Source organism: Protopterus annectens, chromosome 13.part0, assembly GCF_019279795.1.
Source record: "Protopterus annectens isolate FY-2018-M chromosome 13.part0, PAN1.0, whole genome shotgun sequence".
NCBI lineage: Eukaryota > Metazoa > Chordata > Ceratodontiformes > Protopteridae > Protopterus > Protopterus annectens.
The window spans coordinates 100,867,130-100,893,801 of NC_056747.1; the positions used below are offsets into that span (position 1 = coordinate 100,867,130).

Sequence of the window (26,672 nt, forward strand, 5' to 3'; positions counted from 1 at the left end):
GAACCAGTTGTTGAGGATTTTGGGAATTTATGCGGACAGTGACCTAACATTTAACCAACGTGTATCCTGTGTCATAAGAAAGTCCTTCTATACTGCTCAGCTTAAACAAAGGGATTGCATGTAGATCTAGGGATGTTGTTGTCTTCCTTTACTCTTTAGGTCAGCTGTTGAGTATAATGCTCCCTTTGGCATGCATCTGTCCAGACACATGCAACAACTGGAACACCCACAGGCATACCTTCCTAAAAGGATACAAGGCCTAAAAAAACATGTCCTACATGGAGCAACTGAAAGCCATGACAAATACTCTGTATCCTACAGACTCTTAAGAGGTCGTCTGTCTCTCACAGGCATCCTCTGACCCAATACTGATGGGTTTACTGTGCATCATTAAGTCAAATGGCATCAGAAATACTTGGTCTAGAGATCTAAGCCTCTTCTACAGAAGGTTTGGAGTGACCGGCATATCCACTGCTATGGAAAAGACTCCCCATCCATATAAAAGAAAGCTCATCCATGTCCATATTCAAGTGTAGCTTGGATCTATGAATGAGTAATAGACTACCCTCTGTGCCTCATAAGTGCTTTATCCCATGCATGGCTTTCCTCAAATTATCTGTATTATGATCCCAGTTATTCACACTAGGGATAATAAAATTATCTACCATGTGATGGGTAAGGCCAGTCTATCAAAAGAGAAATTGGCTAGGATTAAAATGGCCCAAAAGGGTACCAAGCCTAGTACTTAGCTATGAGCCTATTTATTATTGTTAATAATCTTACTAGAATGTGTTATTAATGGTCTGTCCTTTTGACAATTTTAAGGTTCTGATTTAACAACACTGCCAGTACATCTTTTCTTAAATTGTGCTGTATACCATCTGTCTGCCCTGATCCAGGCTGTCACTGAAAAAGTTCTGTGGACCAATTTACTTAGTGGTTAACAGATGAAAGTAAATAAATTTGAGGCAGGCTGCAGATACAAAACTAAGGAGAAAGGATGAGAAAAAGAGAAATGGCTGGTAGCGGTTTTATTTATGTATTTACTTGTTTGTTACCATGACCTAAGATTTGTAATCGTCCCACATTTAATTTTAACAAATTTGCAGAGATAAGCAACTTTGTGCACATAAATATTTTTGTATTCATTAAACTAGCAGCCTGAACATAAGGATTTCTGGAATGTATTATTTGATCATATTTTACTGTGATGTTACAAAAGATGCACTAGAGAATTTTTTTGTCAGGGTTTAGATGAGAGTTGTTTATAGTTTTAGGGCATATTGTATGTTGTAGTTGTTAGACTTGCATCTCTGTTTTGTATGTGTATTGGTTTGCAATAGATTCAAAACAAATAAAAAGATGTTACAAAAAAAATAAATAAATTTGCAGAAATAATACATTCTTGACAGAAATTAAACCAGAACGGATACCTCTTCTGAGCTGAGGGTGATACTGGAAACAATGTCAGTGTAATGACCAAACTGAAGTTCAGATAAGTAAGTATTGTCAGCTGGTATTAAACTGAAAAATTATACATAAGCATCTGCAAAATTCTGGGAGCTGCAAATGTAAGAATTGCTTAATAGGAACAATCAGAAACATATTTGACAACAGCTGAAGATATTGGGCCATTTGTTTTAGGAAGAATCTAGAATTAGATGTCTCAGTTAAGGTGAAGTGAAATAAAGCAGTTACAATCTGAAAGTGTAGCTTTAGAAGTGCTTATTAAACATGAAGCCGTGTTAACATACTGTATGCTTGTCAAAAGGGACTACAACTGTTGTTCTTGCTACAGTAGATGCCACACCTGTCTGGACCAGATCTGTCTATTATAAAATTTGTGCTAAAGTAAAAGAGAAAATGAACATGATGCTTAAGGGAAAAAAATCATAATTCCTGTAAAATATTGTAGAATGAGTGTCTCCTGTGATATCCAGACTGCACATGAATTTTTGAAAATTATAAAGTAACCGTTAACCAAGTATATACTTTGGAACTGCAATCTACACCTTAAGTGTAAGACCTTTTCACATTATTGGCAGACAGCTAGAGGTTTTCAAAATTGGATATCAATTGCACATTTCAACAAATGCTTTCAGATGATCCATATCTGCAATATTTGGATAAATACTCATAAAGGACAATTTACATACAACTGTATAAATTATGGAGTACTTTCTGCTGTATTTTAGATGACTAGTGAAAGCTTGTTGCAGAGTGTGCAACTATTGCAATTTATTTGGGTGATATTGTAGCTACAGAGCCCCACCAGAAAAACATTTACAGAGCACAGTGGCAGTATGATGAAGACTGGGGTATGCATATTAGTGTCTTAAGTCATACAAATGTTTTTTTTTTCTTTTCTTTTTTTAAGAAAGTGCAGTCCTTGAGATATGTACTATATTTACATATTTTTAGAAAGTGAAAGCCATTGTGTGGAAGCTATAGCTGCTACAAATGTTACAACATCAAAAGCATATCTAGGTTTACCTTATTATAACAGACTCTAGGGTATTCCAAAAGTTGAAATCTCTGCTACAGTCTGATGTCCCCATCCCTTATTCAACTCATAGAGGGCTGAGTTTCTCACCTTATAGAGCAGGAGCTGTGCACGGTATGCCTAAGGAAAGATGTGAAGAAATTAGACATTGTCATCTGTGCTAGGATGTCTGGATGAAGTTTTATACATAATTTCAGATTAACCTGTGTATCGTACGCCAGCATGACTAGCTATGATATTGTAAATAAGTTCTTGTATGTTAATTAACACTCTGTTTGTGCAGGATGTTTAAAGAGTTAAACAGTGTTCTGTTACATGTTTAACTGAACATGTTTGTACAGGAGATTCTAAATGCAGACCATCTCAAAGTCAGCTGATCTACAATTGATGTCATCGGAATGCGTTCAGATGCTATGTGTTTACTGCCAGAGACTGAAAAACAGGAAGGAACTTTAAAATAACTGTTGTTTCTTGATTTTCAAAGTGAAATGAAAATAAGAAATGGAACAGTTAAGACAATTAACCTAGTTTTTAAATGAGCCTGCTGAAGACAGTTGAGGTCACAGTTCAGTTGTGTTCAGTTGAGTTTGTAGTTTTGAATTCACTTCTTAAAGTTGTACTCAGCAGTTGATGCCCAAAGGACTCACAAAGAGCTGTAAGCCTGCCTTTGCTCTGTTGTAATATTTAGTTAGATCAGGGACAAAGTTCTTCAGTCAGATAGGAAATTATAGCCAATTAGTCAGAGATTTTCTAAGGGTGGCCACGGTGGTGTAGCAGTTAGTGTTGTCGCCTCACAGCAACAGGTTCTCCAGTTCGATTCTTGGCTGGGGTACCTTCTGTGCAGAGTCTGCATGTCCTCCCTGTGGTTGCGTGGGTTTCCTCTGGGTGCTCCAGTTTCCTCCCACATCCCAAAGACATGCTGTAGGTGAATGGGACACCCTAAATTGGCCCTAGGTGTGAGAGTGAGTGTGTGTGTGTGTGTGTGTGTGTGTGTGTGTGTGTGTGTGTGTGTGTGTGTGTGTGTGTGTGTGTGTGTGTGTGTGTGTGCCTTCTGTGGAAGGTTGGGCACCGGGCTGGCAACTTCACACCGTAAAACTCCACTGCCAGTCATGAGCGGACAGGTGATCCACTGTAGCGACCCCTAACTGGGAAAAGCCGAAAGAAGAAGAAGAAAGAAGAAGTCAGAGTTCTTCTAAATTTTGGAATTCTATTCTTCAGTATTAATTTCATTTTCCTGGTAATTTAATTCTGTTTGTTTATTGAAATTACTGTTTTATATTTTTAATCATTTTGCTCATTATTAAATAGTTTTATTATCTTACATTGTGGCTGGTAAATCAGTGCATTCTTTAGTGATTTGAGAGTGCTTATTTCTGCTTTGATAATTCTTGGGCCACTCTGAAACCCTGGCCATATGCTACCATTTGTTTTGAAATCTAATTTTGATAATTGGACACCCCTTTGAAAGGGCATGTAGATGCTCTGATTGGTGGTAGCATTTTACTGTATCATTTGGGGGAAGGGACACAGCTGGAAATCTGTGTCAGGGTTCCCAGAAATGTGTGGATGTGTAAGATTCAATCTATTTAAGTGTGAGTATATCAGAGGTCTTAAACTGGGATACATTGCTCTGGAGTGTATAATAAGGAGTAACATTTGGGTTGGACAAAAGTATACAGTCCAGTCCCAGGTTATAGAGCATGTTCCTGTTGTGCTCTTAAGGGAAAATTGTGAAATATTACTCTAGTTTAAGTGACGGTCTCACATCATAGTCAGTAGCGAGGATTGAAGTTCTTTAGTTACTGACCCAGGATAGTCAGGAGACGTCACATATTGGTGGCAGTTCGGTGGGATATTCACCGGGCGTCACAAAAGGTACTGCAATACCTCTTGGTTTTACTCCTGGTACACTGATACCTGCTGGAAAAAAGTATTCAGAATAGGACAAGGAAGGCTCGTCCATCATTCTTAGAATCCAGAGATTTCATAAATGTCTATATGGCTGTGTTTTTATACTCTGTATAGATCCTAAACTACTGATGACATTGTTTAGTGAAAGGAAACAGGGTCAGCAAGTGAGTTCACAAAGAATGCAACACTGCATAATCACTGAGAGCTTTGAAGATGGTCTACAGACCTGAAAACTGTTGTGCTAATACTGACGCACTGAGTATATTGACCATTCCAGAAGAAACTGTATGCTTGGGCACACCTGCTCAAGTACTTCAGTAAATGAGACAAGGTTTTTGTTATATTATTCCAAAAGACTAGAGTCGTGTTAGACATGGATGGTATTGGGAAGCTAGAATAACAGTTCCTGTACCAGGACAAAAAGTGTTGCTTAGCCTAGCTCTAGAATATTTGGAAAGAAAGGCCCAAAAACATCATGTGTATTGTGGCCTGACCTGGAAAAGGATGTACAAAAAGGAAGCAAATATTTCAGTGGATGTCAGGTAAACAGTAAATCACTATCTAATGCACCTTTGCACTTGTGTGGATGGTGTAAAAAGCCAAGGTCAGTACTGCATTACTTGGAAAAACGTTTTAGTTTTGATAGCAGCAGTTAAGCATGGATGAATGTGTGGGCCATGAGTTATTCTACTTCTGAAGCAAACACTGAGAAACTAAAGCAAACGTTTAGTATGTATGGAATTTCCAAAATGCCCATTTCTTATGATGGATCTGATTTATCTTGTTTCACAAGTGTGGAGCATGCAGGCCTTATAAAAGGAAATAAAACTCATCATGTTGTTTCTGCTCCATTTCATGCTTCATCTGTGGCCTGGATGTGAGGGCTGAAAAGACTTTCAAGGAAGAGATAAAAGGCAAAGAAAAGTGAGATAACCGAAAGAAAATCGTTACAGTGGTTAACCACAGATTCATTTCTAGATGGACGCATTTGCTGCCTCAGAAGTGCTTATATGATGGTCATAAAGAATGAGGTGCCCAGCTTGAATTGCTTCTTGCAGATCTGTAGCATGAGTAACAGCTGAAGTCCCTTTTGACATACATTCTGTATATGTTAATATAGAAGCTTCATGGTTAATAGGCACTTCTGAAACAAAAAGTACAGTGGACTCCCAAAGAGATTTTGATAAAATTACCAGATTTAGATGTTTTGCACCTAGAGATGAAGCCTGTCTGTTAGCTACTATTGTAGACTTAATTGGCTGCCATATATAATTGAGAGTTGCTCAGAATCTGAGTCTCATACTGTTGTCACAGGTAATGGAGCCATACCGCTCAACTGCACAGACTTTCGCAGAATGTCCACATTTTTGCCACATATGTTTGGCCTGTTTCTCATAAAATTGTGGTTTTCTGACATATCATTGACAAATCATTGAGGATTAAAATCAGAGAATAATGACAGACATTTGAGATTCAGACTTCATACCCTTCAAAAAATGCTAATGCAAAGCTGATTAGTCTTTCAACGTTCTAAGTTTGCAAGAGCAATACTTAAAAATTGTCCCTATTTTTGGGCCTTTGTCTCCCCCTTATTTATGGCTTTGTCCTGATTTCTTGCTCCAAGAGGTTGAGAGGCATGATGGTGGCATACTTATCAAGGTCAAAACTGTACTCTAAGAGGCTTTGCGATCTGTGAACGTGAAAAAAAGAGACAATTTTTTGAACAAGGTTCCTACATGTAGGTTACCAGAGGTGCCTGACATACCTGTGGAAGTTTGCAGTTGAGAAACTTTTATCTGTGCCATTATAGAAGACAGATGTTGTATAAATTTTATAGGTTTACATGCTACCACCTTTCCTGCACATTCTGTGCGTGAAAGACATACCCCTGTTTGCCTAAAGGGCTATATTAGATAGAAGCAGCCCCCTATTGCATGGATAGAGTAAGAGTCCAGTTTTCACTGAAGGCCCTGTAACCTATCCAGACCTTTACAGAGTTATTTATTTATTTATTTATTTGTTCTTTATTGACCAGGTTAGTCCCACTAAGCTTTTCTTTCCATGAGAGACTTAAGGTGGTATTTGTACTACTAGGGGAAATTTGGCCAGGGCATCAGGGAAACTTCCCCCTGCTTTTTTCAATAGGTACAGTGTGATCTTTGACATCAACATTATCACTAAGTCCAGCAGTTGGGAGCTCAATTTTAATGTCTGTTTTGAAGGATGGCACAGTAAGAAGTTCAGTGCCAATAATATTGCACTACATTGTAAGCAATTTGAAAGTTAATCCAATCAGCCAGATTGGGAATACAGCCTACAACCTTTTCATCAACCAGCACCAAAGACAAGTGTGTTCCTTGTTGAGCCGTAACAATGGTAACTTTTTCAATTTCAGGTGTACACCTAACAACATATAATTATTCTGAAGACTTAATTCCAGTGAAATGTTTTAATGTTTAAACATTCAAAATGTAACCTGCTGTGAACCAAATATTTTCCTTAATAAAAACTACGATTTAAAAAGCATTTTTTTTTGCAACAAACTAAAGTGTAGGGTCTTGAGTATGCAACTAAATGGTACCTGTGATACAGATGAAATGGTCAGTACACCTGAAACTGAGGAAGTCTGCCCATACCAGAATGGTTCTGTTCTGTTTCCTGTTTACTGACGCTTATAGGTTTAGGTTTATACTAGGCTATCTGCCCTGGGGCATTTACAAGCCTAGCCAGAGTGTGTTTGGCTTTTGCCACCCTTTTAAATCAGTTTACTGTGCCTCTGTAGAGTAGGTCACAGAAGATAGCCCTTTTAAGGTTAGTTTACTGTGCTCCTGTCTAGCAGGGACACAGAAGAGATCCCAGGGGTGAACTTACGATCTCCCATCCACTCGTCAAGATTTCTCTTGAAGAGGGTCAGTGAGGGGCTCTGCCTCACATGGACTGGGATTCTGTTCCAGAGTGAGGGCAGCCTCTGGGATATGAATCTGTCCCTCCAGCATGTCCTATTTATTTCTGTGCTGAGGTTTAAGCCCCTGGAGCATGTAGCTCTAAGGGATTTGGATTTCCTGAGGTGGAGCATGTCCATTAACTCTGGGTTGGACATGGCTTTATATGTCAGGCATAGATCACCTCTGAGTAGGCGGTAAGCAACTGAGTAGAGCTGGAGTTTCTTTAGCCGAACTGCATAGTGCATCTGTTTGAGTCCCTTGATCCTCTTGGTGAGGTACTTTTGGGGCCTCTCCAGTTGCTGCAGGTGTCGGGTAAGGTACATCCCAAATGGGGCATTGTATTCAATTATGGGCCTGATGGGTGATGAGTAGAGGAGCACAATGACCTCTCTTGTTCTAGATGTGAACCCTTTCGTGATAAGGTGGGCTATATAGAAGGTCTTTCTAACCACTCTGGCAACGTGATTGTCAAAAGAGAGGTTTCTATCTACTTGGGTCCCCAAATCCCTAATTACTTCTTCCGTACTTAATGGATTACCACCTATGTGATAATTTGTGGGCACTTTGTTTTTCCCGAATGGGATGACTATGCACTTTTTGGCATTTAGCTTAAGGCCATGGCTCTAGCACCAGTTATCCATCTCTGTGAGACCCTTTTGGATGATGCTTGTGTCAGCCAGAGAGTCGATTATGGCGCCCAGCTTGCAGTCATCTGCGAACTTGGTCAGCCATAGTCCTCCCGTATTAGCCTGTACCTCAGAGAAGTATATACCGAACAAGAGAGGTCCCAGGACTGAGCCTTGTGGGATGCCGCTTGTAACTGGTTTGGAGTCTGACATGGCACCTGCAATACTGACCATGTGGGTTCTATCCCTGAGCCAGTTTGCAACCCATCTTGTGACATAGAGGTTAATATTTAAGCTGGTGAGCTTATTTATGATGCTCGAGTGGGGTATTGTGTCAAAGGCTTTTGCGAGGTCCAGGTAGGCCGTGTGGACTACCTTCCCTTCATCTATGGCCTTGGTAACTGTTTCAAAGAAGTCAACCAGGTTCAAGAGGCAAGATCTGCACTTAACAAAGCCGAATTGGGTGGGATCCAGTGTCTGGAGGTTACCAATGTCCTTGTTTATGAGTTCCATGATGATACACTCCATAGCTTTGCAAACCAGACTAGTCAGGCTTATAGGGCGATAGTTTCCTGGGTCCGTTGTGGCACCACCTTTGTGAAGCGGGACCACTGTTGCTGTACGCCATTCCTTGGGTACATATCCTGTAGCAAGGCTGAGACTGAACAGTGACTTTATGTGAGGGTTTAGTTCTTCCTGGAGCTCATGTAAGACGCAGCCCGGGACACCGTCTGGTCCCATTGATGCTGTGGTTTTTGCTTTGGAGAGGGCGGCTCTCACCTGTGCATTTGTGATATCAGGGAGGCTACATTCTGTTGGGATAGACATTTGGTCTTTGGGGGGGAAGTGGGGGGATTTGCACTGAACCTGTCTGCCAGGATGTTGGCAATGTCTGTGGGATCAGTGTATTTTTTGTCATTTTGTACCAATTCAGAGCATATCTGGGAGTTGCCCCCCAGATTCCTGACATAACTAAAGAAGGCCTTGTGATTATCTTTAGTGTCTTGTGCAATTTTTCTTTCGAAGCTGGCCTTAGATCATTTTATGAGGGATCGTAGTTTCTTGCTAGTACTGATCAGAGATGCCTTCCTTTTTTGGGATTTTGCTCCATCATGTAGTAGCTTCCTCCTTCTGTTGTATAGCTTATTTATGGCCGGGGTCCACCAGACTGGTCTCCTGCCTTTGGAGGAGTGAGTCTTGGTTTTATTTGGGATAGCACGATCCATGCATTCCTGTAGGTGTCCATAGAATGCATTTGTAAAGGATTCTGCTGTTTGGGCAGTATTTTCCACTGGCCCGGTGGCTCTGAAGGATTCCACCTCAGTTTTGAGAAGTGTGAAATTTGCTTTTGAGAAAATTTTCACCGTGATTTCCTTGGCTGGGGGTGGTGATAGGATATGGATGTCCAGTGAGATTAATTTATGGTCTGATCTTACCAATGAGGGACATACCTCTGGTGTGGAACATAGAGACCCCATATTGGTGATGACCAGGTCCAATATGTTATCCCCTCTTGTGGGAGTGGTGACCAGTTGTTCCATAGCATTTGAGTTTATAAATTCTAGGAACCATTGGGCAAGGGTGTTGGGGCTTGAGTAGTTTTCCCAGTCGATGTTTGGGTAGTTGAAGTCACCCAATATTATTGTGTTTGGAGAGACCTTCATATTCTCCAGTGTTCTCAGGAAGGCCGAGTGGTGTTCCTGAGTTTGGGAGGGTGGTCTGTAGCAGGCTACAAACTGAAAGGCAGTTTTGCCCACTGTTAACTGTACATGGATGGTCTCCGATGCTTCGTGTAGTGCCACTAACCTGGAGGTATGGGTATCTTTGATGAATATGGATACTCCCCCTCCTTTTGTGGTTCGGTCCGAGTTTTGGGGCCGAAAAGCATGGTATGAGGTATAACCTGGTAGTGCTGGGGTGCTCTCTGGGGCCTTGAACCAGGTCTCTGTCACTGCACAGATATCGATATTCTCCATACTGAGGATAGCCTCGAGTGCGTGCATCTTGAGGTTTAGACTTCTGGCGTTGAGCAGCATTACACTTAGTTTTTCTTTTCTTGTGTTGTCTATGGAGGTGGGTTTGTCTTTTGAGCCTTGCCTAAAAAAGGCACTATGGGGGTGGCAAGAGCCTTAGCCAGTATTCGAAAGCCCAGGGGTAACAGGTGCCAGCCGTCCTTAGCGAAGCAACGTGGCTTGTCAAGGATGTCATTCCAGGCTGACAGATACTGAATACCCTTAGAATGACACCAATACTTTAGCCAATTGTTAAAATTGATCATATTGTCTTTATACTCTTCCATTTCCTGTTTATTGATGCTGTTCCGTTTCCTATTTACTGTTTACCGATGCTGTTCTGTGTACTGAGATGTTAAACTTGCTGTTGCTATTTGCCTTGAAGTTTGATTACAGAAGCTTTTAATCACTTAAATGTGTTTGAATTTCTTTCACAGTATAGCACACAATATGCTGAAGTACAAGGATTTCTAGGAATAGTTATTTTCTGAATACGTGTTTAACTTTAATTATGTAGAGCTTTTTCATGATTTTAATCCTCAGTATTACCATAAAACCATAACATTCTTGCTGGACAAAGTTTAAAGACAAAATCACGAGCATTTGAAAGCTGTGATCCTGTCTTACGATATATCCCTGATAGAGTAGTCTTAGTGTAACTGAGCATTACTGTGTGTCTGGGATATCTATGAATGTAAATGATGCTTGTATTTCAGCACATTGTCATCCTAGTAGAAGTCCCTGCTGTATTGCATTGTGTAGCAAGGCCAGTGAATGTCAAGGCATAACTCAGCTTTTTGCACTTTCTTTTTATGATAACTGTATATGTTGGCCAGTTATTAATTAAACATAAATGACAAACATTATAACCAACAAGTGATGTGAGGACCACAAATTTAATAAACTACATTGTGATGTTTCACTGACCTATAAGTACACTGTGCTCTGATCGGTCGAAGAGCACCAGCTAAATATTCAGGTGTTCATTAATGTGGAATCCAGTAAGGCATTTTATATCTTAAATGTAGTGAAGAATGTCTCTAACTTTTTACTGTATTAAGAAGTATCTTATTTATTTTCAGGTACTACCGCGGTGCTGTTGGGGCACTGCTGGTATACGATATTGCCAAACACTTGACATATGAGAATGTGGAACGGTGGCTGAAGGAGCTCCGGGACCATGCAGACAACAATATAGTCATTATGCTTGTTGGAAACAAGAGTGACCTTCGCCATCTCAGAGCTGTGCCCACAGACGAGGCACGGGCCTTCGCAGGTGAGTAACAGTTGAAATATCCCGAGTCACTCTTCATATGTATTTCTATACAAAGCTAGAAAGAGTGACAGCTGCATGTATAATAAAGAGCTCATTGCATAACTGTATAACTATCATTAGTCAGCCAACAGGCAGTGGCTTGGTTTATGCTGAATTTGCAGACAGATGGTATAGCATCTCATATGGTATATCTGGTATATCATTGCAACCTAAGTTTCTACAAAGAAGTTTTAATAATTCTCCCAGGAAAATACCAGGTTAGAGAGCTTTTATCCACAAATCAAGGACAGTGCTAGAATCATATTCATGTTCTCTAATATTACGCAGATGATGATACAAGGTATTGGCTGAAGCCCTTATCATGTCAGTGGCATCTCCTATGACTATTCCCCCATGCCAGTTTACTTTTGTATGGTATCCCTAACCCCAACACATTAACTTACAAAACCTCTTTTCCCTGCCAGTACTGATATCCATCCAAATGTGCCCTGAAATTACCTTTAGGGCTAGGATTAAGCGATATGAAAAGTAAACAATTTGTTTTCCTTTTTTCGATGATGTTGGCATTCATTTTTTTTTTCACAAAAATGTGATATTGATTTGCTGACATCAATTGTGTTTCATATATATGATATAAAAGCTTCTCTTCAGAAAAAGATGAATTGTAATTAAACTGCTCAACCACAATTGGCAGTCTCATTGCACCTTGACTTACACACAACACAACAAACACACACACACACACACACACACACACACACACACACACACACACACACACACACACACACACACACACTCGCATATATTTTACACACACACACATACACACACACGCATATATATATTCTCCCAGTACATCGTTTCATCTAGATTTTAACAAAAATTAAATTGTATTAAGTTGCACTGGGTTAGGGTGAGTCTGGCAGTCTGGGATACGTGTTCCTTCTCTTGTAACAAAGGAGCAGTTTGCAGTCAGTACTAGCCTTTGTAGAAAGACCTGGGTGCCTTGACAATCCTGTTAAAGAGTGTGAGAAACCAAGACGCTCTCCTCCAAAAAAAGGAAGCCAATCTAGTGGTCCCCTGCCATAAACAAACTCTACAACAAAAGGATGAAACTGATGTGGAATAAGGTGAAGTCCCAAGACTGGAAAAACTCTCTTATCAGCCTCAACAAAAAGTTGAGATCCCTCATCAAATCCTCTAAAGCCAGCTATGAAAACAGAATTGCAGCAGCTAGTAAAGACAACCACAAGGCTTTCTATAGTTATGTAAAGAACCTCCGCGGCAATACCCAGATTTGCTCTGAGCTACTGCACAATGGTACCTCCTATACCAAGCCAACAGATATTGCCAATATACTGGCCGACAGATTCAGTGTCAATTTTACCTCTCCCTCCCAAAGGACCAATCACAATACCAGTAGATTGCCAGACACCCAGTGCTACACAGGTTAAAACAGCACTGTTCAAGGCCAAGAATACAGCTTCTATAGGACTGACAATATCCCTGGCTGTGTTCTACATGAACTGCAGAGTGAACTGGGACCTCACCTGTCTGCCCTGTTCAATCACAGCCTCGCCTTAGGCCTTGTCCCTAATGAATGGCACACTGCTATAGTCATCCCTCTCCACAATGTAGGAGTGACTACAGACCCTGGGAACTATCTCCACATTAGTCTGACAAGTCTGATATGCAAAGCTATGGAACGCATCATCATGGACCTAATAAACAAGGATATAGGGAATCTCCAAACTCTGGATCCCACACAGTTTGGTTTTGTGAAGGGTAGATCATGCCTGCTCAACTTGGTCAACTTCTTTGAGTCAGTCAGTCACGAGAGCTGTGGATGAAGGCAAGGTGGGTGAAGGCAAAGTGGGTTCATACAGCCTACCTTGATCTGGCCAAGGCCTTTGATACCATTCCCCACTCAGGATTCATAGAAAAAAATCACTAAGCTAGGCATCAAACCCTATATCACTAAGTGGGTTGCAAACTGGCTCAGATGGAACCCATAGTGTGAAAGTAGCTGACTCCAAGTCAGACTGTGGACCAGTCAAGAGTGGAGTCCCACAGGCTTTGGTCCTGGGTCCTCTCCTGTTTGGTATCTACTTCTCAGAAGTCCAATCCAACATGAAGGGACTCTGGCTGACAAAGTTCACAGATGCTTGTAAGTTGGGAGCCATTATTAACTCCCCAAATGATGTTGACATCCTACAGAAAGGCCTCACTGAGACCAACGACTGGTCTCAGAACCATGGCCTTAAGCTCAATGCCAAAAAATGTGTCGTCATCCCCTTTGGGAAAAACCCAGTTCCCATGAACTGCAACAGTGATGGTAGTCCACTGAACACAGAAGGCGTTATAAGAGATCTGGGAACATAGGTTGACAGCAACCTCTCTTTTGACCACCACACTGCCACTGTGGTCAGAAAGTCCTTCTATGTGGCACATCTCATTACTAAAGGTTTTGCATGCAGGAAGAAAGAGGTCATTGTCTCCCTCTACTCTTCCCTCATTAGGCCAATCATCAAGTATAGTGTCCCATTTGGCATGTACCTTACTAGACACCTGCAACAACTGGAGAGGCCACAAAAGTACCTCACAAAGAGGATCCTAGGCCTTAAACACTTGTCCTATATGGACAGACTCAAAAAACTCCCAACTATTCTGTGTCTCATATCACCTACTTAGAGGCGATCTCTGCTTGACTTACAAAGCCATGCCTGATCCAGCTCTGTTAGAAATGCTACATCTAAAGAGATTCCAATCCCTCCTCACCACACGCTCCAGAGACCTCAACCTCATTACCAACAGAACGTGCTGGAAGGACAGGTTCATAACCCAGAGACTGGCCATGCTATGGGATAGACTTCCCATACATGTTAAACAGAGCATCTCACTGGCCCTCTTCAAGAGAAATCTTGATGAGTGGATGGGAAATAGAAAATTCACCCCGGGGATCACTCCAGCGACTCTATTCGACAGAGGCACTGGAAACTAAGGTCGGGTGGCACAATGCCAAGGTAATCCTATGGGCTAGGTTTGTAAAGGCTCTTGGGCCATTATCCTAGTACACACCTATGAACCTATGAAACAAGTCACTCAGGTGTGAGGAGTTGTCAGAGGTGAATCCCAGACGTGCTGAGAACAAGGGATGAAGTAAGTGGATGACTACAACTACAGAAAATGACAAAATGTAAGGTGCTTCTGCACAGTAGAGAGCGTATTGTTTCTCTCTCTTTGTGTTTTATTGTATACAGAAGTACTGATTACCTGTGCAATACCTTCAGCTGCTCATTTTGTGTAACTGATAATACCATTTCTTTTATGGGAGAGGTATGTACTTTCAGAAGGTCTAGGAGCCTTTAACACTGATGTGGGAGAAATATTATTGGTTCAGATACTACGCGTGGTGTTTCCTGCTTATCCCAAGACCTGTTACTTATGTAGGATTACCCTTTCCCTTCCCAAATCCTCTTCTTGGTCTGCACCAGCTAGATGTGGAACTGTCGATGCACTGTAGCTTGTCACCCACACTCTTGTGACACCATTAGTCACTTCCTAAAACACAACTTCCTTCCTCACATCCCGTCATTTCTTGGGTTCTTATTTTTAAATTTCTTTATTCATTTGGATGTTGTTAAACGTTTTAACAGGAACTGCAGGTGGCCTAACTTCCAGTACTAGTAGTGGATCCTTGTGAAACAGACACCAGCGCATCAAATCCCTCTGAGAAATTATAGTGATCAAGCACAAAACACAAAGTAACCAAAATGCTGAAGCATTCAATGCTGGCCCCAATAAAGGCTGTCCCTCCTGCAACTTCACAATTCACCACACACGAGCAGCTCCAATAACACCTCTCAACCCTATCTAAATAAATAATGAAATAGCAACACCAAAGCAAGCAATCAGACCTCTAAAAAACATAACTATACGACTGCCCTAGCAAATAATTAGTTAATACGTATGTTATAATATATATATATATATATATATATATATATATATATATATATATATATATATATATGTATGTATGTATGTATGTATCTGTACTGTATAGCATACAGTATTGTGTAAAAGTTTTATCTTTTAGGGTTGGTAGCTAATAGTTTGAGGGCTGGGGTTATGGAGGTGTGGTCATTTAATCATGGATTATAACATGCATCCAGTCTTAGATGCCAGATCATCTCCCTAAATTATAATTTAGTTTCCCAATCCCCCCTCACTATGCTTCACCTTTTCCAACACCCTGCTTTATCACAAGTTTGAATATGCCTATATAAAGCATTGTTTTCATTCTTTCTAGTTATATCATACATATGTTCATATATACGCTGTCTTAGATTACGTTCAGTCTTCCCTATATAATTTGCCCAACAAGATGTACAATAAGCAAGATATACCACCCCTGTTTTATAACAACTGGAGTATGTCTTGCTTCTATGTTTGTAGGAAATACTCTGTATTTTTAAGTCCTTGACTCCTGCTATAAAAGGGCACTGGGAACACCTCCCACATTTAAATGTTCCAAGCCTAACACTTGCCCCTCCTTTGTATTCAACTTTTTGATTTTCTAAAATTTATTTTAAATTGTAATTCCTCTTATAACTGTGTCTGAGGGGTCTCTTAAAACTATCTAGCTTACTGAGCATTCTTTTGAACATGTCCCAAGTGTTACTAAAACATTTTTAACCCATCCTATATTCTGACCCTGAGTTATTACCAAGTATGGTGTCTGAGGTACAACCTATTTAGTTTCATTCAATTTCTTTCTCTTGCTAATTACTTCACCACTTGTGCATAAGGGTAAATATATAGTCCCCCAACCCCTCAAAATTTTATTTTTAATAGGGTTGATTAGATTATCTGGATATCCCTGTTCACCAAAAAGTTTGTGGACATAATTGATTTCACTAATAAAATCCTTTTCCTCTGATGTCATCCTAGCTATTCTTACCATCTGTCCTTTCACTATGTTATGCTTTAGGAAATGGGGATGGTCACTATCATAATGTAAGTAAGAGTTAGAAAAACACTTTTTCTTATAGATGTTGGATCTAAACCTGTTGTTAATATTGTCCTTAGTAAGCCTAACATCTACATACTGAATATCCTCCAAACCCACCTCATGTGTAAAATGTAAAAACTCGGTACTGCTATTCAAAAATTCCATAAATGGGTTTATCAACTCACATGGTCCTTTCCATAAAATAAATATATCATCCAGGAAACAATAATATCTCTCTATATATTCAAAATAACTAGAATTAAAAATGTAATGTGTCTCCCAGTATAACATAACAATGTTTGCATAAATGGCAGTACAGGAAGAACCCATGGCTACCCCATCCAATTGGTGGTACAATTCCCCTTGGAAATATATGTATAATTATATTTCAGCACCATTTCCATATTCTCCAGTAGTAGTTTAAAATTGTTTTGTTTCAGGAAACCAAACTCTAAACATCTAAACATTTAAACATCTGTTCAATCCAATTTAATCCAGTCTCATGAGGTATCACAGGAAAAAGATCTGTAACATCAATAGTCAAAAATGTGATGTTTCTATTATATTCCGTGGTCCCAATTTTATTTAAAAAGTCCCATGAATCAATAAGTATATGGGGGTACCTACTGCAAAAACTTTTTAACTTTGTAGCCACAAAAATTGCTAGGGGTTGTGTTTTTGACCCTTCAGAAGTAACTATGGGTCTAAGGGGTGGATTATCTATCCCTTTATGAACTTTGGGAATGCCAAAAATTGCTGGAATAGTCGGTTTGGTTACACTCAAAAACTGGTATAGTTGTAAATCAATAAGTCCCTGCATCAAATTGTCTTCCAAAATCAAATCTATTTTCCAATATGAAATATTAAGTTCATTTTTGAATACTGATGCATATCTGTTCCCTGTATTTAAAATACCCAGCATTTTGGCTGTGTAATCCCATTATTCCATAAGTACCACACCACCTCCCCCCCTTATCCGTCTTCATAACCCTTATCTTATTGTTCTAACTTAGTTCTTTTAACAGTCATGCTTCATCTAGGGACAAATTAGGATGGTAATGCCTATGTATTTTATACTCATTAATTATTTGACTTATAACACACATCTCAAAATTTTGTAAATCTTGGTGAAGTGGGGGATTATAGATACTTCTTTTGTTCAAAATAGACCTTATTTAATCCTGGTGAGTCCTTAAACATATATTCTACGTTTAATTTCCTTGTAAATAGTTTAATGTCCAAAATAACATCCTCCAATTTCATTTTTTGTACCGGTACAAAAGTAAACCCTTTTAAAAACAAGGAAAAATAATTCTCATCAGTCACAAAGTCTGTGTAATTGTAAATATTGAAATTGTTAAAAGTGTGAACAATGTTCCTTGAATCATCACTCTTCATAGATTTATTAGACCCAACTTCATCCGTATGAATGTCTACAATACTATCTGTCATAGCATGAACAAGTGTAATATAACCACCCTTCAGTGTTAATAACACCTGAGACAGTACTAACTTCTATTAAGTCCTTGAACGTTGCCTCCCTGGGGGCTGGGGGTGAAAATTCCCTGTAACTTCTGCATAGGAGGGTTGGTGGGGTAGATTCCGTATCCTTTCCAACCTCCTGGGGCCTTCCTCCCCTAAAGGGTACCCATGATTGTAATTACTTTCCTCATATGCATTAGTATCTTGAATATCTGTCCCCCTCCCCCTTGTATAATTACCTTGACCTGTTCTAAACTCTCTTCCCATCCTATATGTATATGTATATGTGAGAACATCTTTGTTCCCATATTGAAATTCTGTATTACCCCTGCTATATGTACAGAATTCGCATATGTAGGCTTTACCCTGTTCATACTCTTAAATCTCTGTCTAATTTAGCAACTTTTCTCTTATGGTTTTTAACCATTAATTTGTCCACATCTTGCAGTACTCTAAAATAGTCATTTTTATACTCATTAACTGAAAACAGTAAATCATCATTGATTTCCTTGTATAATTCATCTATATCATTTTTCAGTTTAGCCATAATGCATTCGTTATTTTTAATCATAACCTTTAAAATGGCCAACCCACAGTCATTTAAAATGTCCATGATACTTTTAAAAAATTCAGAACCTCTTTCTGCATTGTTCGGAAATGTATTAAGCCTCAGCCCTTTGGGCACTATTTTCCAGACAATACATTGATTCAAATACCAATTGTCTAGTACTAGAGTCTTAAATTTTGACAAGTAAGGTTTAAGAAGGTATCTCAATTACAGACAACTACGTAATCTTGCCAAAAAACAGACAAAGACAAAAAAATCATTTTATAGCTCAGGCCAGCATAAACATAGATCTAACCCCCGTAAATTCTGGTCTACACTAAATAGCATCCTTTACCCAGGCTCTCCCTCTAACCCTTCTCCCTACCCAAACTCAACTCCGGAGGAAACAGCTTCCCTACTAAATTCCCACTTCATCTCCTCCATCCAAAACCTCCTACCCTCTCAAACTAACTCCTACTCCTTACCTGATCCAACACCCAGCCCCACTAACACTTTTTTCTCCTTCCAGCCACTTCCCACTTCTTACATCAAATCTCTAGTGCTCAAACTCAAACCCTGCTCTCTCTCTACTGATACATTACCTCCCACCTTCCTCAAACGTGCAGCTGACTCTATTGCCTACCCTGTGACTATATTAATTAATAGATCCATGCTAGAATCTACTGTTCCTACTCTTTTGAAATCTTTCTACACCACCCCTCTCCATAAGGGAGGCAACTCTACTGATCCTACCAACTATCGACCTATTGCCATTCTATCCCCCCTATCTAAGATCCTAGAAAAATGTATCCATACTCAGCTTCTAAACCACCTTCTCAATCACAACTTACTCATCCCTACCCAACATGGTTTCCACCCCTATTATAGCACTAATACTGCTCTACTCTCCTTCACCCACACCATTGCAGAATCTCTGGACAATAATACACCTACTTCCTGACTCTTTCTAGACCTCTCCAAAGCTTTTGATACTGTATCCCATCCTTTACTTCTATCTAAACTTGCAAACTTTCACCTATCCTCCTCCACCCTCAGCTGGTTCACTAGCTGTCTATCTGGACGCCAACAATCTGTCAAATGGCTCTCCTCATATTCTCCTTTCCTGCCTGTCTCTACTGGGGTTCCACAAGGTTCCATCTTAGGCCCCCTTTTATTCAATATCTTCACTAATGACCTCTTCACCTCTTGCAATAATTCATCTCTCATTCAATACGCTGATGACTCCACTATTATTTCTATAGCCGATAACATCTCTGACCTACACACTCTTACCCAAAAAGCTCTACTCTCCACGGAACAATGGCTTTCAAAAAACGTACTAATCCTAAATCCCAAAAAAAAAACCCTCTTGCTCTTCCTCCCCCGTTCTCTTGCTCAACATAGATCTTCCTCTGTCATTAAATCTTGTAATAATACAGCCATCCATCCTGACACCCACACTAAACTCTTAGGGGTTATCATTGACGATGAACTAAAATTCAATAAGCATATACAGCAATGCATAAAGAAAACCCGTCAAAAACTTGGTCTCCTATATCGGAATAGAAAATACCTCACTCCTGAGGCTGGACTCACCCTTGGACAAGCACTTCTCCTCCCCTCTCTCCTCTATGCTGCCCCAGTTCTCACAAATATTCAAACTACTACCCTGAACAAACTTCAACAAACCTACCACAAAATAGCCAGATTCATTACTAACTGCCCAAACAACACACACCACTGTATTGCCTTAAACTCTCTACAATGGCTGGAACTCCCACAATTACTTCATCTCTACCAATTTCACATGCTGCACTCTATTCTGTTTAAACCCTCCTGCTGTCCTTCCCTATCTCTCCTTGTTTCCATCTACACCCCTTCTCGATCTCTCTGCACCTCAAATCAGCAATTGTTTGATGTCTACCACCCTAACAAGTCTGTTGGTAAGCAACTCTACAAGCATTCCGTGGCTCAAGCTTGGAATAAACTTCCCCTTGATATACGCTCTATCTCTCATACTCCACTATTTAAAAAAGAACTGAAGACACAATTACTAAATTCCAGAACCTGTCCCTGCTATGACCCGACTTAGCTCTCCACTCCTCCCACACTCATATCTCTCTCATTACATCCTACTATCACTCTTGACTTTCCTCATCTGTTCAGCAACTAAGAATTTAATTTTTTCAAAGAAACAAAAAATGTGGTTGTTTATTTCTACACATGTAGATGTTTATTTCTATTGTTTGCTATTATTGTTTGTAATAATTGTTTTTCCTTGTTCTGTGATCATATATTGTATTTGTTGGAGCTTTTCTCCTCGGGTCTCCACTGAAAATGGGACACTAACCCAGTTGGACTAACCCGGTTAACAAATGTCAATAAATAAATAAATAAATAAAATTAAGAGTCTTACATTTCTCATAATATATCCCATTTGTTTTCAGTTTTCCGATTGTATCGGTCTCTGTTTTACTATAGGATTTATCCAGAACTATAGTGAAGGTAACGGAGCAAACAAGTACACTCAAAGCTCTTAAAAAATCAGTAAATAATTTATTTATAAGATCCAGTAAGCGCTTTCGCTTAAAAGCTTCATCAGACTGTTACAGTATATCCTATATCCTAATGTAATAGTTAATAAGAATGTTAACCAAACTCATTTATCTGAACCTGTGGTTAGACCTAAGATCTATCCTATGCTTCTAAATAAATCCAATACTCCCCCAGTGGAAACTATTTTTTTTTCTTTACCTGTTCGGATGGAAAAAGGGGGGAGACAGTCCCGATCTATGAGTCGGGGCCGACAGAAACGGAAACACTCAGGCGAATACAACCAGACTTTAAAAAAGATGTGGGGGAATGTAGTAACTCACTAATTATGAATATTTCTAGTTACATACTTACTACTGAAGAAGAAAATGTGCTGTTAAAAGGTCTAAACTTTTAAGCTCGTAACAGTCTGATGAAGCTTTTAAGCGAAAGTGCTTACTGGATCTTATAAATAAATTATTTACTGATTTTTTAAGAGCTTTGAGTCTACTTGTTTGCTCCGTTACCTTCATTATAGTTCTGGATATATTTTGTTTCTTCTTGTGGAACGGAGCATTTATCCTGTGGGTGTGCTGCGTTGTTGCTTTGACATTTTACTATAGGATTTGTTGAGCCATTGCTAAAACTCTAAATTGTGATATTCTTTTTTTTCTTTTACTTGCCTATTTATTTTATATAAATCTTTCAACATTTTAACATTTTAATATAAATTATATATATATATATATATATATATATATATATATATATATAAGGGTACTATGAGTCTAGGAGGTTTTTATGTACTATGTACTGTATATGGTTTTGAATTAATACAAGTAAGCTAAGAGTTAAATTTCCAAATTCATTACTGGATGACCAATTAGAAATAAATAGTTAATATTTAAATGGAGAATACAATTATGCCTTTGATTCTGATGAAGTCTCCGGATGGGAGATGAAAGCGCTTAATCCAGTTGTGTGTGTTTCGTGTTGTATCTTTTAACAATAAAATATAGTTTTTATCTGTGGGCCGACTACCCTTTTATTGTGGACAGTCTAATTGACCATCTGTTCATTTTGGAGCTGCTCGTGTGTGGTGAATTGTGAAGTTGCAGGAGGGACAGCCTTTATTAGGGCCAGTGTTGAAGGTTTCAGATTTCAGAAATGATAGTGACCTAGTACCAACATACATTGTTGTTGTAGTACTTCAGAATACAACTTCCAGGTGAGATCTGTGGTAACTAGATGCTGAGACCATTAACAACAGATGATAATTAATACATGACAAATGAAGTCTGTGCCAAGTTCTCAAGCATTTTTATGATTTTAATAAAGCGAGTACCTCCTGATAATTCATTGTTTATTGTTATTTTTGTATCTTTTTTATTGTTCCTTGTGCTGCAGCCATATATGGAAGGATGGCATAACTCCAACCCTGCAGAAACTGAAAATAGGAACAAAGGCCTTTGAGAAACAGGAATCTCTAGCTAAAAGTCTGGACATGTAATTAGCATATAATTTGCATAATACAAAGCACATAACTTTTTCTACTTCTAGTAGGAATGTGGAATGCTGCTCAGAAACACATATTAAAAAACATAGAGGGTGACAAAAATGTTTGAAAAATAAAACCACATTATCACAGAGACAGTGTAAAATTGGTAGACTTTAATGAACTGTCATAAAATTCTACCAGTCATTTATTTTTACTTCAGGAAAAGAAAAACGTAAGATATGCGTCATCTTTACTTAAATTGTTGCTGCCACTAGTGTGTTGGTCATGTAGTGTGGTTTTCTTTGTGGTAGACATCTTCAAAAATCACATGTGATGAGGGGGATTCAGAAAATTGTGTGAGGGGTTAAATCAAGCCTGAAAATAGGGACATACCACCAAAAATAGGGGCATCCTAAAAATGGTCCGAAAACAGGAACTTTCCTCCAAAAAATGATACATTTAACAGGTCTGATGGGTGGTGGTCCAGACCAGAATATTTTCCAGAGATATATGGATAATCACAGCCAGATGAATATGTGTGTGTGTGTATGTGTATATGTATATATATATATATATATATATATATATATATATATATATATATATATATATATATAGATCGATATTTATATAGACATATGTATATATGAAACTATATCTGTATATACACACACACACACACACACACACACACACACACGCACGCACGCACACACACACACACACACACACACACACACACACACACACACACACACACACACAATTGCATGAGCAGATCAGTGCCTGTAAATGAATGAATTGCTAGGTGCGTACATGGAGAGGAAAGGATGTCTAGAACCACACCTTGGAAAAGAAGAAAGACCATAGCTGCCCAGAGTCATACTGCCAGATAGGTGACTGGCACCAGCATGGCCATAGGACTTGTCTAGAGGTATATGTCCATGTCATAGCTGGTGGAAAGCCTCTGAATAAAGACATTTTTGAGGAAACAGTTTCCTGATGAATATAGCTGGCATCATAAACTGCTGTCCTGGCCACTTGAAGAAACTTCCGGAGTGCTGAAGGGAGGGACAAGAGCAGAGTATTTTGTGAAGTACTGACACATAGCAGTAGAATGCAAATGCTTTTAAGTAGCTAACTTTTAACCATAATGCAGTATAGTGTTTTTATAAAGACGTGGCTATGTATTATATGTTTACTTGCACAGAACTGTTTAGCTATTACATTACATACGTTTCTTATATACTAGACAGTTATTAGTAACCTTTCTTGTCATAGCTGCATAGTCATCACATTAGTTTGCTGTGGCTGCTGCCATATTTTAGTATTTCCCTGTAGGATTTTTTTTTTAATGACTGGAAAGACTGTCTTGCATTTGAAAGTTCAACTGTACAAGTATGCATGTTTACAAACAATTCAAACTGTAATGTTTCATTCTTGGAGGTTTCAACTGAGTAAAAACACACCAACCCCATTTCCTGAGACTGTATTTTATTTGGTCGCTGTGCAGGGTACTTTCTACAGGCAAATCACAATTTCTTAATTCCATCTCTGTTTATCAATCCATTTGTTTTCATTCAGTGCCTGACTTTACTGTCTGTGTCCCTGTTTCATAAAGCTTTATCAGCAGACTATGTGATGGGAACCAGTGTCCTGTTGAAATCTAACTAATTCTAATCCCAAACATTGAACAAAACAGTAAGCAAACAAAACCTCTCACTTCTCTTAAGGTCTCTGCTCATACGAATATTGATATTTAGAAGCAAAAATGAAGAGCAGAGTCCAAACAGGCCGACACAAATTTAATAATTATTGTAGAAAAGTACAAACATTAGCACTTTTGGGATAAACCCTTCATCAGACAATAGCATATAAATCAAAATACCATTATATGCCATTTAAAACACTAATTAAGAACAAAGCAACCGATCACATTCAATGTATAACCCGCCTCCTTTTCAGGGCCGGTTTTAAAGGAATAGAGCTATTCAGACCAGGTGAACTGTCTGCTGCTAACTCAATAATCCATTTCAATTCATTATATTCAGTAATATTCACAACATCACCCCCTCTTTCATTCATGCTGATAATATGTGTGGCCATGAAGGAGAAGACATGATCTGGGAAAAGTAAAGAATGTTGGTAAAGGCTAAAGGGCATTATGTTCATCTTTCAACTTTATGGATGATAAATAGTTCAGAACTCTAGTTTTCAATTTACAATTTGTCTTGCCCACATAGAAACTGGGGCAAGATCTACACTGTGTCAAGTATGTCACATTGTCAGTATGGCAATCCGCATAGAATTCACAAATGTACTTGACACAGTGTAGATCTTGCCCCAGATTCTATGTGGGCAAGACAAATTGTAAATGAAAACTAGAGTTCTGAACCATTTATCATCCATAAAGTTGAAAGATGAACATAATGCCCTTTACCAGTGGTGGCTGGTGACTTCAAATCAAAGGGGGGCTGCAGGAGACAGCTGAAAGGGTGGGGTCAATGGTTTTCAGATAAATAGATATTATACAGCAAATAGGGCCAAGAGAGGCCCTAAGTATGAAAGTAAGCCCAGAGTCATGTTGCATTATAGCAATAATATCAATGGCATCTGCAGTATTACCGAACAAAATTGGAAAATACTTAGAAGTGATGAGGGTTTGAAGGATGTACTGGATGTTGAACCAAAATTAACTTTTAGACGCAGTAGCAACTTAAAAAGATCTGCTTTGTCATGAACCCAATATGAAACAAAAACATGTATCTATTTCTGATAGAATAGGGACTTTTCCTTGCAGGCACTGCAAGGCTTGTTCCTATACAAGTGGTAAAAATTATTTTATACATCCAGTCACAAATAGAAGGTACATTTTTGAATTCTATGCGGATTGCCATACTGAGAATGTGATATACTTGACACAGTGTAGATCTTGCCCCAGTTTCTATGTGGGCAAGACAAATTGTAAATTGAAAACTAGAGTTGTGAACCATTTATCATCCATAAGCTTGAAAGATGAACGTAATGCCCTTTAGCCTTTACCAACATTCTTTACTTTTCCCAGATCATGTCTTCTCCTTCATGGCCATACATATTATCAGCATGAATAAAAGAGGGGGTGATGTTGTGAATATTACTGAATATAATGAAATGAAATGGATTATTGAGTTAGCAGCAGACAGTTCACCTGGTCTGAATAGCTCTATTCCTTTAAAACCGGCCCTGAAAAGGAGGCGGGTTATACATTGAATGTGATTGGTTGCTTTGTTCTTAATTAGTGTTTTAAATGGTATATAATGGTATTTTTTTTTTTATTTTATTTATTTAACATTTTTTGACCGGGAAAGTCCATCTAGGTTCCACAGAGCCTGTTTTCAGCGGAAGCCTGGGGAGAAATGCTCCAGATGCATGTCTTTGGAATGTGGGAGGAAACCGGAGTACCCGGAGGAAACCCACGCAAACGCAGGGAGAAGATGCAAACTCCACACAGAAGTCACCCCAGCCGAGAATCGAACAGGAGAACCTCTTGCTGTGAGGTGACAACGTTAACAGCTGCACCACTGCGCCGCCCTTTTATATGCTATTCCTATTATTTTTTTGTTTTATATGCTATTGTCTGATGAAGGGTTTATCCCGAAAGCGCTAACATTTGTACTTTTATACAATAATTATTAAACTTGTGTCAGCCTGTTTTGACTCTGCTCCATTTTTGTTTCTAATCCGAAACATTTTTTCAGATTTTGCAAAATTACTCAGAATTTAATGTATTTCACAAAGCCCCTCTGTCACAGTTCTATGCTGTTTACTGTCCTCCATTTTAGACTGTTCACAGACAGGCTTTCTTTCATCATTGCTCTTTAAATGACTGTTTAGAAGTCTGCCAATAACAAAGAAAACCTTCACAGGATTTTGCCTTTGTCACTATCACTACAGTTGTTATAACCCTCAGCTCCAACATGTTGACAGAAAAGAGCTCTTCTAAAACTTGTAATTTTTTGTATAATAAAACTACATTTAATGAGCCTGTTCATTTGTGTCCTGCATGTTTAATTATAGCATACCTGTATATGTACTTCTCAGATAGATTTTTTTACCACAGTTTGACAACGTGTAATATACGAAGAAAATGAGAAACACATGATTACACGTTTTAAAAAGACTAGAAGCACAAACTAAAATAGATTGAAGTGTAGTAATGTGTTTATATTACAGATCATCATACACTAAGCAACACAGAATATTACCTTGCCTTCTCCTTGTAATTTTTTAACCAAAGTAAGAAATTTACCTCTTAATGTGTGACATTAAAGATGTATATCTGTA

General features: G+C 38.9%; 1 protein-coding gene across 2 annotated transcripts in view; it reads left to right on the top strand.

The window, feature by feature from the left end:
* RAB11B (RAB11B, member RAS oncogene family) overlaps window positions 1-26,672 on the top strand; it is a 715,258-nt gene that overhangs the window by 515,641 nt on the left and 172,945 nt on the right. For both annotated transcript variants that reach the window (XM_044090673.1, XM_044090675.1), the window contains exon 3: window positions 11,080-11,273. In XM_044090673.1, coding sequence (XP_043946608.1) covers window positions 11,080-11,273 — 194 coding nt within the window. The remainder of the gene's footprint in view (window positions 1-11,079; window positions 11,274-26,672) is intronic.